Genomic DNA, 12,788 nt, shown 5'->3' on the forward strand with positions numbered 1-12,788 from the left:
GCAGGGGTTGGGAGGTGGGGGGGGGGAGAGTGGGGACGACACGGGAACCCATGGGGGATACTTAACATTCAAACCATATCACTACTATTTAAAATGTTTGATAAAATAGTTGGGGATTTTGTTCACTGTTAGAGCACTTGGAGGCTCTGGGTTCAATGCCCAGCAGTGTATAAACTGGGCGGGGTGGCACAGCCTGTGATTCCAGTGCCCAGCAGTGTATAAACTGGGCGGGGTGGCACAGCTGTGATTCCAGTGTTTGGGAGGTAGCACATGCTATGAGGGGAGTTCAAGGCTACTCTGGGCTGCTTGAGACTCTGATGCACGCACGCACGCACATGACATTGCTATTAGAAAGTAAAGTCTTACTGTTCTCAAAGGGTTGTTGCCCATCAACCAAAAAAATGAGTTGACAGCCCGACCTTCCCTTTCCAGACTTAGAGGCTGTGGCTATCGGCGAAGTCCACGACAACGTTACTCTACGCTGTGGCAGCGCGTCGGGATCCAGGGGCCTGGTGACCTGGTACAGGAATGACTCTGAGCCCGCCTTCCTGGTCTCCTTCAATTCCAGCCTCCCTCCGGCTGCTCCCCGTTTCTCTCTAGAGGATGCAGGTGCCCTGCGTATTGAGGCACTGAGACTAGAGGATGACGGCAACTACACCTGCCAGGAGGTTCTGAATGAGACCCACTGGTTCCCTGTGCGTCTTCGGGTGGCCAGTAAGTGAGACTGGTGGGGAAAGGCTTGGGGAGGTGACGGCGAGAGCCTGTGGAAGAGGTCACTGTCAGGAGTGTGGGCTTTAGTGACAGATGATTTCGGTCTGGGCAAGTTGGAGGCCAGCCTGGGCTACACAGACCCTGTCTCAAAAAATAAAAAAAATAAAAATAAAAAAGAAAGAAAGAAAGAAAGAAAAAAGAAAAGAAAAAAGGTGTCCTCACACATGCTCGAACACCTGCCGACAAACACACAAGTGTCCCTGAAATCAAACAACACCTTGTGCTCCATACATACATCCGATGCATTCGGGACTGTGGGAAGGCCTTCTCTGGGAAATGTGGGCCTGTGGTTGGTGCAGTTTCTCCGTGAAAACCCGAGGCAGGTACCTCTGCTCATCTGCAGCAGAGTCCCCAGGGGATCTTGCCTCCTAGACCTTCCTGAGCTACAGAGGTCGCACCCCCCCACCCCACCCCCCTCCCCCGGTCGCCCCCTACTTGCTCATCAGTCACCATTAAGGACGACCATGGCTCTGAGGGAGACTTGGCCTCATTTTGCTCATGGAGTGTGAGAGGGTGTTGTAAGTTGATGGTATCACGTTCCTGGGGGGGGGGGGGGTGCTGGTGCTGCCTATTGTCAGTAGTAAGTCCTCAGGGCTACACACCTGGCTCTGGTCTTGGCCCCATTGGCTGTTGTTTTCTCAGCATTTGGTTTTATCATCTGAAGTTCTGGGTCACGGTGGAGTTTTGCTGCATCCCATGCGCTGATAAGGGAAACTGGTACAGTGGACTGGTGACTGGATTCCCGTGGGAAAAATGCATCTCAAGGTCCCACCAGCCGCGGTGTATCCTGGTCTTTTCCTGCTCCCTTCCTCTCTGCTTTATCGGTCCCTCCCTTTTTTAAGAAGTGGAAGATCTAGAGAGGGTCTGTATGTAGATCAGACTGGCCTTGTATTCACAGATATGCCTGCCTCTCTCTCTTGGGTGCTGGGATTAAAGGCACAGGCTTCCCAGCCAGCCAGCCCATTCTTTTATGAGACAAGATCCCCCCAACCCCCACGCTGGCTATAGTTTAGGAGTAGGGGGTTTACTTAGCCAGAGCAAGACCACATGGCTTTTGATCTTTCATCCAAAAGCAGAAGAAAGAAGGAAAGAGAAGAGAAATGAACATAGTTGGGGTGATATCCTGGCGCTCTAGAGAGAGAGGTGGGACAGCCATGAGTTCAAGGTCACCCTTGGCAACATAGCAAATTTGAGGCCAGCCTGTGCTACTTGAGACACCCATTGCAGAAATCCATAAAGCAAAGCACAGTGACAACAGAGTCCTTCACAGCAATCCTCCTGCCTCCCCAGGACTTGGGTCACAGGCATGAATGAGTCCTCTTTCCCAGTTTCCACGTGGGTGTTCAATAGGACTTTGTCTTTATCTTTTCATGTAAATAGATAACTCGGTCACGTGGTCGCAGTTTATGAATGCTCTAATGTGGCCTTGGGAACTAGGGAGGGAAAAAAATCCCCTTTTCCAGGCTATATAGGTTCTTATCTGTGAGTGACCTTGGTCATCCAAGACTCGTGCCACAGAGGCCTGTGTCCAGCTGTGTCCACCAGGCTGGGTGGTGTGAAGTTCTGGGTTCATCCCCAGAACCACGGCAGAGCCAGAGCTGAGTGTGGTGGTGCACACCTGTTCTCCCAGCACCCAGGAATTAGAGGGTAGGATTAGATTCCTTACCTAGGGAAGACATGGCTAGCCTGGGCTACATATGAGACCCTTTTTGTTTGTTTGTTTGTTTGTTTTTCGACAGGGTTTCTCTGTGTAGCCCTGGCTGTCCTGGAACTCACTTTGTACACCAGGCTGGCCTCCAACTCAGAGATCGCCTGCCTCTGTCTCCCAAGTGCTGGGATTAAAGTCGTGCACCACCACTGCCCAGCCCCTTTTTTTTTAGATTTAATTTTTCAAAAGATTATCTTTATGTGCATTGATGTTTTGCCTGCATGTATATTTATGCCAGGGTCCCAGATCCTTTTGAGATGTAAGTTATAGACAGTTGTGAGCTGCCATGCAGGTGCTGGGAATTGAAGCCTGGTCTTCCCCAGCCTTGAGATACCCCCATGCACCCCACGCTCTGAGTGTGTGTGTGTGTGTGTGTGTGTGTGTGTGTGTGAGAGAGAGAGAGAGAGAGAGAGAGAGAGAGAGAGAGAGAGAGAGAGAGTTTCTCTGTGTACCCCTCGCTATCCTGGAACTCACTCTATAAACTAGGCTGGCCTCGAACTTAGAGACCTGCCTTCCTGTACCTCCCAAGTGCTGGGATTAAAGGCATGTACCACCTCCACCCAGCCAGACCCTGTCTTTAAAAAAAATAAAAAATAGGGCTGGAGAGATGGCTCAGTGGTTAGGAGCACCAACTGCTCTTCCAGAGGTCCTGAGTTCAGTTCCCAACAACCACATGGTGGCTCACAACCATCTGTAATGGGATCCAATGCCTTTTTCTGGTGTGTCTGAAGACAGCAACAGTCTACTCATACATTCGTAAAATAAATAGAATAAATCTTTAAAAAATAAAAAATAATGGGACTGGAAAGATGAATTGGCAGTCAAGAGCACCCGGCCGCTCTTTGTAGAGGGCTCAGGTCGGGTTCCCAGCCCCTCCCTCCATGGTGGCTCACAACCATCTTATAATTGCAGTTCCGGGTGACCAGATAATGAATGTACTTGGCATGCTCGTGGTACCCATACATACACGTGGGGAAAACACCATATACGTAAAGTAAAAGCAAGCAAACATTAAAACAAAGGCAAGATAGAGTAGGGCCATGGTTGCCTTAGAATTTCGTGAACTCTGTTCCTAAGCGTCTAAATATCCTCTGGCCCACATTCCAGGTTTGGTATGGGGTGGACCAGCTTGCCCATGGTAAGGTTGGAGAGCCCGTGAAGGTGGCTCTGGTGTTAACTAGTCCTGCAGCCTTGATGTTTTGGTTTTCTTGAGACAGGATTTCTCTGTGTAGCCCTGGCTGTCCTGGAACTCACTCTGTAGACCAGGCTGGCCTCGAACTCACCAATCTGCCTGCCTCTGCCTCCCAAGTGTTGGGATTAAAGGTGTGTGCCATCACCTCCCGGCAGCCTTGATGTTTCTTGCAGTTTCTTCTCAGTGCTTCCTGCACGTCTCTTAAATGTTTGGAAGCTAAGTCTTCGAGCCAAATGAGGATTCTAAAAACCAGCCCAGAGAAAAACCCAGTCAGACCTCAAGACACCTGGGCAAGGCTCAGCATGCGTACAGTTTTCTCAGGCAGTTGCTATGGTTACACCAGTCTGGATTGCTAAGAGGGCCATGCTGAAGCAGGCTTGTATCTGAAGCCCCTTGGCCATCAGCTGGGGCTAGGGTTCGGGCATGCTCCTGTGCGCCTAGCATCCCATGTAGCTGTCTTCTGTGAACCTCTGGCAATGGGTGTTTCAGGGAAGATCCATGCTCCTCTGTTAACTGAGCCTGACTCATTGGCGAGTGTCAACGTAGCTTCATGGTACAGGTTCCTGGAGAGAAGGGGGCAGTGGGCACATGGAGGGGAGGGGGGATCATTGACCCCATTGGAAGTTGAGGCACTTGGTGCGCAAAGTTTTGTTAACTTGGCTTTGAGGCACACCTGGGTGCTTAGAATAAGCAGAAGGGAGAGACTGGGCTCTGGATTTAAATTTCATACCAGGGTGCCTGGGATGAAAACCAATTGGCACACCAGTGAAAGTAGAATTTAAGGAGCTTGGGTGTGGTGCCTGGGAGGAGGAAGCGGCAGGATTAGAAATTCAAGGTCATCCTTGGCTAGGATGCTAGTTTGGGGCCAGCCTGGGCTATCTGAGAAAACCTATACAAGCAACAACAGATGTACTGCGTAAGGGTGGGGGGTGTGGCTTAGTGGTGGACTGCAACTTACTAGGCCCTGGTTCAACCCAAAACTTCAAAGCAGAATAGAGGTCCGGGTTTCAGCACACAGGGTCTCAGCTGGTGAGAATGATGTTTGCATCCTGAGATCTGAAGTCCCCTGGACCTGAGCCTTTCAGATGGGGCCGTGCTCTGTCTGAGGCACCTCCTGGGTGGAGTGAAAACCCCCAGAGGGTCAAGAAGACAGGCTCCATATAACAGAGACCCCGCCCAGGGCTTCAGATGATCCATGACCTTGGAGCAATGAACCCTGCAGAAGGTTCATTGGGGGTTTCAATTTGATATTTTTTTTTTTTTAGAATTTTTAAAAAATACTATTTTAACCTGCTTTGGTGGTGTACAGCTCTAATCACAGCACTTGGGAGGCAGAGACAGGAGGAAGAGGGCTGAGTGTGAAGCCAGCCTGGTCTGTGTAGTGAGTTCTGGGGCAGCCAGGACTACACAAGGGTTGGGGGTGGACCACCGTCCAGCCACACCAAGTAAGACCCTGTGTCAAAGCACACAAGATTGATTTTTATTTATGTGTCTGCGTGTGTGCGTGCCACAAATGCACGGATGTCTCTGGAAACTGGAGAGGGCATCAGGTCCGTGGAGCTGGACTTACAGGCATTTGTGAGCCTTTTGTCATGGGTGCTGGGAACAGAACCCGGGTCCTGTGCAAGAGCCGCAAGCACCTTTAACTCCCAGCTGTCTCCCCAGTTCCGACTTTTTATTTTAAAACATTTTTACATGTTTTTGTTTTTTTAATTTAATGTGTGTGCGCGTATGGTGCCCGTGGGGAGGTCAGAGGACAGCTTGTGGGAGGCATTGCCCTCCTTCCACTCCGTGGGTATCAAACTCAGGTCATCAGGCTTGGTGTACCTGCTGAGCCCTCTTGTCTACCTTCTAAAATTTTATTTATATATTATTATGCTGGGGAGAGTAAGTACTTGCCTGTCAGAGTCCAGAAGACAGCTCTCGGGAATTCTTTTTCAACTTCTTCAAGGTGGGCAGGGTTTCTCATTTGTCCAGGTGCACTGTGCAGCACAGGCTAGCCTTTTGGTTCCCAGGGGTTCTCTTGTTTCTGCCTCCCATCTGACTACTTACTGTCGGAGTGTTGGGAGACTCACCCTGCCACATCCAGCTATTAGAAGAATTCTGAGAACTGGACTTCGGTTTTTTTATAACTACTTTTTTTAAAGATTTACTTATTTATTATATGTAAGTACACTGTAGCTGTCTTCAGACACAACAGAAGAGGGCGTCAGATGTCATTACCGGTGGTTGTGAGCCACCATGTGGTTGCTGGGATTTGAACTCAGGACCTTCAGAAGAGCAGTCAGTGCTCTTAACCTCTGAGCCATCTCTTCAGCTCTGGACTTCTGGTTTTGAGGTCTGCATGGCTGGTGTCTTTACCTGCTAAGCCATCACCCGTCCTGGTTTTTTTTCTTTATAATCCTCCTGCCTACCTTCTTTCCGACACTTCTCAGCAGCAAACTCTGCTTCTTAGCTGCCTTCACACCATCCAGGTCAGGCCATCAGGACCCGGGAGACCCGAGGTATGTGACCTGAGTCACATTACCTTGGCCAGCTCAGGTGTGGGCTGCCAGTACTCCAACTGAACCCTGTGTAGCTGGCAGGATGCCAATAGAAGACACACCCTAGGACCTGTTGAGCCACATACCTGAATGACTAGCCAGCTGAATGGGGGAGGGCCTGGGGGCAATTTGGGCACCTCCTAGGCCACCACCTAAGTCTTCCCGAAACCCCAGGGGCGTTTCGAAGTATAGTTCCCAAAGATCCATCTGACAAAGATGTCCTGGCCTGGTAGAAGCACATCTGTAATTCCAGCACTTGGGAGATTGAAGCTGGAGTAGCTCAACTTTGAGGCTAGCCTGGGCTACTTAGGCTTAGGGAAACAAGGTATTTTAATTGAAGGGCTGCAAAGGAAAATCTTTGCATCCCACAAATCACTTTTTTCCCCCCACTGACCTATTTCTGGACTAAACTTCACAGCGGTAAATGAATCCCTTTCCTGAAGCTTCGACCTTCCTGGGCTGTTTCTAAAAGAGAGCTTCTCTGAGGCTAGGGGGCCCGGGAGAGCACCCTAATGTGTGCAGCATTGGGGGTGCCCATTCGTGTAGTGTAATTGACAAAGTCATGATGTAGATAACTTTCTTTTCTTCCACTTCCTTTTTAAATACCTGTTTGTTTTGTTTTGTTTGTTTGTTTGTTTGTTTGTTTGTTTTGAGCAGGGTCTTACTATGTAGTCCTGGTTGGCCTACAACTCTGTATGTACACTAAACTGGTCTTGGTGTGGCAGAGATCCACCTGCCTTTCAAGTGCTGGGATGAAAGGTTCTCTCTCCCTCTTTTCATGCTTCTCTTCCTCTTCCTCTGCCTCTTCTTCCTCTGCCTCTTCCTTCTCCTCTTCCTCTCCTTCCTCCTCTCCCTCTTCCTCCTTCTCTTCTTCCCCTTCCTCTTCTTCCCCTTCCTCCTCCCCCTTTTCCTCTTCTTCCCTTCCTCCCCTCCCTCCTTCTTTCCTTCCTCTCCTCTCCCTCCTCATCCTTTCTTCTCCTGTCCCTCCTCCTCTTCTTCCCCTTCCTCCTCCCCCTTTTCCTCTTCTTCCTCCTCTCCCTCTTCCTCCTTCTCTTCTTCCCCTTCCTCCTCTACCTCTTCTTCCTCCTCTTCTTCCCCTTCCTCCTCCCCCTTTTCCTCTTCTTCCCTTCCTCCTCTTCCTCCTCCTTTCCTTCCTCTCCCTCCTCATTCTTTCTTCTTCCCCTCCTCCTCTCCCTCTTACTCTTCTTTCTCCCCCTCTAACTCTACCTCCTCCTCTTCCCCTCCTCTCCCTCCGCATCCTTTTTCCTCCTCTCCAGCCTTTCCCCTCCCCCTCCTCTTCCTCCTCTTCCTCATCCTCTTCTTCCACCACCTCCTCTTTCTTTCCTTCTCCTCTCCTCTTCTCTCTCCTTTTCTCCTCCCATTTCTCCTCTCCCCCTCCCTCCTCCCTCTTCCCGTCTCCTCTGGTTTGGGGTGCTCGTCTCTGAACCCAGTTCCTTGTGCCCACTAAGCACACGCCACACCTCTGAGATGCTTCTCCACCGGGGAGATGGCGTTTCTTTTACCAAATGGAACTTAGATCTTGGATGCACTGGATAGTACCACGCAGGGCATTTTGGGGGTCAAAAAAGTTCAGGGCTCGGTGAGGTGTAGCTCATTGGTAGGGTGCTTTCTATGCAACATGCGTGAGGCCCTCTGTTTCATTCCCACTCCTGAGAAACACTAAGAGAAGTTCAGAAGGTGAACTAGGATGGGGTCCGACCTTTTGTAGAGAGCTTCTGGCACACCAGGTACCATTCAGAGTGCCCCATCATCTAAACTCACTTGGCACCTGGAGGGCTCAGTGGCCCTTTTGGAGGAGACTTGTCATCACTCCCATTTCACAGAGGGAGAAACTGAGGCTAAACAAGGATAAGTAGGTCAACCTTAGCCACACAGCTGGAGTTCAAAGTCAGGCCTGGAGTGATCATTTTTCTGTCTCTCAGCATGGTGTGCCGGGGGAGGAGGGAGTTGTGGGCAGGTTGCAAGGCCACCCTCAGATTCACAGATAGTCCAGGACAACTCCCAGGAGCTCAGCAGGTCCAGGGAGTAGAAAGACAGGAACCACATGAGGGAAAGGGCCCCAGGCCAGCCCAGTTGGAAAGGCCTAAGTTTTCAGTGGGGTCTGGTCTGCCCTGTGAGAGTTCCAGGATCTCTAAGGAATGTGGACATTCCATAGGCACATTGTCCAGCGGGTTGAGGCTCAGTGAGCCATGATAACAGGTTTGGGGCATGGTAGATAGGGCTTCTGATAGCATCTCCCTTTAGGTCCTTCTGGGGCCTCCATAGGAGGTCAGGGGGATCAGGCTCAGGCCCAGAGTGTTACTTCTTTTCCTATGCCTACATGCTTTTCTCTCGGAAGTGCAGTGTGTGCATGTGTGCTTGTGTGTTCGTGTGTGTGCATGTGTGTGCGAGTGTGCATGTGCACGCTCACCTGTGGAGGCTGGAAAAGGGTGTCAGATCCCTGGAGGTGGAGTGAAGCCGTGTTGTGAGCCACTGTGTGGATGCCTGAGGTGGAACCTGGGTCATCTGCAAGAGCAGCCAGTGCTCATAACCGCTGAGCCATGACTCTAGCCTCTTGGCAAGGCTTGTGTGTGTGTGTACATATGTATATAGAAAGCATTTATTTGTTACTTATTTTATGTGTATAGGTGTTCTGTGTGGAGGTCAGAAAAGGGCATCAGATCCTCTGAAATTACAGTTACAGTTGTGAGCTACCATGTGTGGGCTGGGAATCCAACACAGGTCTTTTGGAAGAGCAGCCAGTGTTCTTTTTTTTTTTTTTTTTTTTTAAGATTTATTTATTTATTATGTGTAAGTACACTGTAGCTGTCTTCAGACACTCCAGAAGAGGCCGTCAGATCTCATTATGGGTGGTTGTGAGCCACCATGTGGTTGCTGGGATTTGAACTAGGACCTTCAGAAGAGCAGTCGGTGCTCTTACCCGCTGAGCCATCTCTCCAGCCCGCAGCCAGTTTTCTTAACTGTTGAGCTGAGCTGTGTCACTTGCCCTTGCTTCTTTTTGTTTGTTTGTTTTGTTTTGGTCTCACTATGTAGCCCTGGCTATCCTGGAACTCCCTGTGTAGACCAGGCTGGCTCACAGAGAACTGCCTGACTCTGCCTCATGCACTACCTTGTCTGGCAAGATTTATTTTGAAGGTGTGTGTGTGTGGGGGGGGTATATGTACATATGCATGTATTCAGGTACCCAGAGGACACTGTCGCTCCCCTGGAGCTGGAGCCAATTGTGAGCCCCTGGACATGGGTCCTGGGAACGCCCCTCTGGTCCTGTGAAAGAGCAGCAAGTTCTTAACCTCTAAGAGGTTGCCCAGCCCGTGTAGCATTTCGGTGCCAGCTCTTGGGAAATGGCCACAGGCAGCCTGGAAGCTCTTCGGGGTTTAGCTGGGGCTATAGCTCGGTTGTAGAGTGCTTACCTAGCATCGTGAAGCTACACAGCGCCACTTAAATAAACCAGTTATAAATCACATGCCTGTGACGTCCACTCGGAAGGTGGAGGCAGGGGGATCAGAAGCTCAGGGTCATCCCCAGCTTCAGTTTGAGGCCAGCCTGGGTTACACGAGAGCCTGTTACACACAGGCGCGCGTGCGCGCGCGCACACACACACACACACACACACACACACATACACACACGCACACACGCACACACATACACACACGCACACACACACACACATACACACACGCACACACGCACACACACACACAAAGTGGAAAGTATCTTTTTAAGAATTATTTATTTCTTTTATGTATATGAGTATGCTGTAGCTGTCTTTAGATACATCAGAAGAGGGCATCAGATCCCATTACTGATGGTTATGCTGGGATTTGAACTCAGGACCTCTGGGAGAGCAGTCAGTGCTCTTACCCACTGAGCCATCTCTCCAGCCTGGAAAGGGATTTTTTTTTTTTAAAAGGAAGTACTCACCTATCTTCAGCCAATTCCGTTTAACTGTCCAAGATCAAGTGAGCAGAGATCCTTGGAACCTTGCACAGCTTTGGCACAGAGGGTGTGACCATAGACTGTTCTTGGTGTCTGGTTCCCTTAGCGCAGTGGTGGCGCTCGAACCCTACCATGTCCATTCTTCCCCATCCTCCCTCCCCTGTCATTCCCAGGTGGCCCTGCCTACGTGGAAGTTAACATCTCAGCCACTGGCACCCTCCCCAACGGCACGCTGTACGCAGCCAGGGGCTCCCAGGTGGACTTCAACTGCTGCAGTGCCGCGCAGCCTCCGCCCGAGGTGGAGTGGTGGATCCAGACCCACAGCATCCCGGAGTTCCTTGGAAAGAACCTGTCGGCCAACAGCTTCACGCTGATGCTCATGTCCCAAAACCTCCAAGGCAACTACACGTGCTCAGCCACCAACGTGCTCAGCGGGAGACAGCGAAAGGTGACCACCGAGCTCCTGGTCTACTGTGCGTAAGCAGCACGCCCCTCCTTGAACCGCGTTTGTGCATCTGTGCGTCTTCCTGTCTTCCTTTGAGCTTAACACTGCTTTCTTCTGCCTCGCACGGTTGCCTCTACTCTGTGGTCCCGCAGTGCGTTTTAGTGCCCTGTTGCTTTTCAGGGCTGTATAATATTCTGTTGCATACCCGTGCCCAGATCTTAACATGCTTCATTGCCTTCTTCAATATATGTGCACATATGTGGACTGTCAGGCGAGGTTTATCCTTTCTAGAGCATGTTTTATCTGGAACGTAGCAGAGCCCTCTAAGCTGTAGAAGGAGACGAATACAGAACTTCTATACATTTAATAATTTTATATTATTTATATAATTTATAAAATTATAAATAAATTTGTAGTTTATTAATTTAATGATTTTCTTATTCATTTATAATTTTATATGTATAAATACATTTATTTTTAACTTTGGGAAAGTATTAACCTTTCTGTTTGTTCTTTTTTTTGTATTAACCTTTCAAGGTATACAAAAACTGGTCATGGTGGCTCATCCCTGTAGTTCTATCTTTTGGAAAGCTGAGGCAGGAGGACCATCATGAGTCTTTGGCCAGTTTTTGCTATGAAATAACTGTCACCAAAAAAAAAAAAAAAAAAAAAAAAAAAAAAGAAAAAAGAGAACTGGGGTGGGGTAGGGTGGGGGTGTGAAGGCAGCTATTGGTAAAGTGTTTGCCCCACAGGCGTGAAAAACAGAGTTTAGTCCCTAGCACCCATGTTAAAAACAGGACATGACAACCTGTATCTGTACCCCTAAGCTGAGGAGGCAAAGGCAGAGGATCACTGGGGCTCACTAGCCAGCCAGCCTAGCTGACTGGACGAGTTCCAGGCCAGTGAGGCCCTGTGTCAGATAATGAGGTAGAAGATCCCTGAGGAACAGCAGCCAAGGTTGACCCCGGCCTCCACATGCACCTGCATACACATGTGCACGCTCACGCACACACATGCACACGGACATGCAGGTACACTCCCCACACGTGCACACATGTGCACACATGCCTACACATGCACGTGTGCACACACAGAGGTACGACTTTTTAGTGTTTAGTACCTTGGCAATGGTGTTTAATCATCTGTACTATTTTGGGTACACTAATCAATGGCCGGACACAATCAACTTAAGGAAAGGAAAGGTCTCTTTGACCTCACAGTTGTAAGGGTTCCCATCTGTGACTGGTTGGCCTTGTTGCTTTGGGCCGGTGGCAAAGGGACCCGTTCCCTTCACAGTTGGGCGCAAGAGAGAGACGGAAGAGGAAGTGGCTTGGGTCCCACAATCCCCTTCGATGACCCAAAACCCCTAACTAAGGTCCCATTTCTTATGGTTTCTACCACCTAACAGCAGTTCCAGACTGGGGATGTCAGAACCTAGAGCTAATTGCAGAGGAGTGCTTCATCCATGGGGTAGCCACTCGGCACTTTGCTCGACAGCTCCAACAGCCCTGATCCCTGGGTTTGCCTATTCTGGAAGTTTCTTTCCCCTTTGTCATATGTATTTATTTATTTTTAAAGATTTGTTTATTTAATATGTGTAAGTACACTGTAGCTGTCTTCAAATATCCCCGAAGAGGGCATCAGATCCCATTACAGATGGTTGTAAGTCACCATGTGGTTTCTGGGATTTGAACTCGGGATCTTCAGAAGAGCAGTCAGTGCTCATAACCTCTGAGCCATCTGCCCAGCCCCTATTTTTTGTGTGCATTGGTAAGGGCACATGTGTGCCACGTAGAAGTCAGAGGTATTCCAGGGATCAAATTCAGAGGTCAGGCTTAGCCACAAGCACCTTTGCCTGCTGAGCCATCTCACCAGCCCCTCTGTCTACTGACTCTTCTGTTTTTTTCTTTTTTATAGCTTGCCTGCCTCTATATAATTGCACTGTGTGCCTGCTGCCCAGAAGGGCCAGAAGAGGGCCCTAGATCCCCTGAAACTAGAATTACTGATGGTTGTCAGCTACCATGTGGGTGCTGGGAATCGAACCCTGGTCCTCCGCAAGAGCAGCCAGTGTCCTTAACCACCAAGCCATTTCTCCATCTCACTGTGTTCTTACCTCAGATGCCTTTTGGTCCTAGTTAATTCTTTGTAGTTGTTGCTTTGTCTTTTTGA

The 12,788-nt window shown here is 49.6% G+C and overlaps 1 protein-coding gene across 2 annotated transcripts in view; it reads left to right on the forward strand.

Moving 5' to 3' along the window:
- The window catches only part of Vsig10 (V-set and immunoglobulin domain containing 10), a 36,532-nt gene that overhangs the window by 5,945 nt on the left and 17,799 nt on the right, over nucleotides 1-12,788 (forward strand). The window contains exons 3-4 of one of the 2 annotated variants that reach the window (XR_001784682.2): nucleotides 433-714; nucleotides 10,348-10,622. Coding sequence is in view for 1 of the 2 variants with exons in the window: in NM_001033311.3 (NP_001028483.2) it covers nucleotides 433-714; nucleotides 10,348-10,647 (582 nt within the window). In the remaining variant the exon portion in view is untranslated. Of the gene's footprint in view, nucleotides 1-432; nucleotides 715-10,347; nucleotides 10,648-12,788 lie in introns of both variants that reach the window. The other variant, NM_001033311.3, reaches the window with a different exon arrangement.

Source organism: Mus musculus, chromosome 5, assembly GCF_000001635.26.
Source record: "Mus musculus strain C57BL/6J chromosome 5, GRCm38.p6 C57BL/6J".
NCBI lineage: Eukaryota > Metazoa > Chordata > Mammalia > Rodentia > Muridae > Mus > Mus musculus.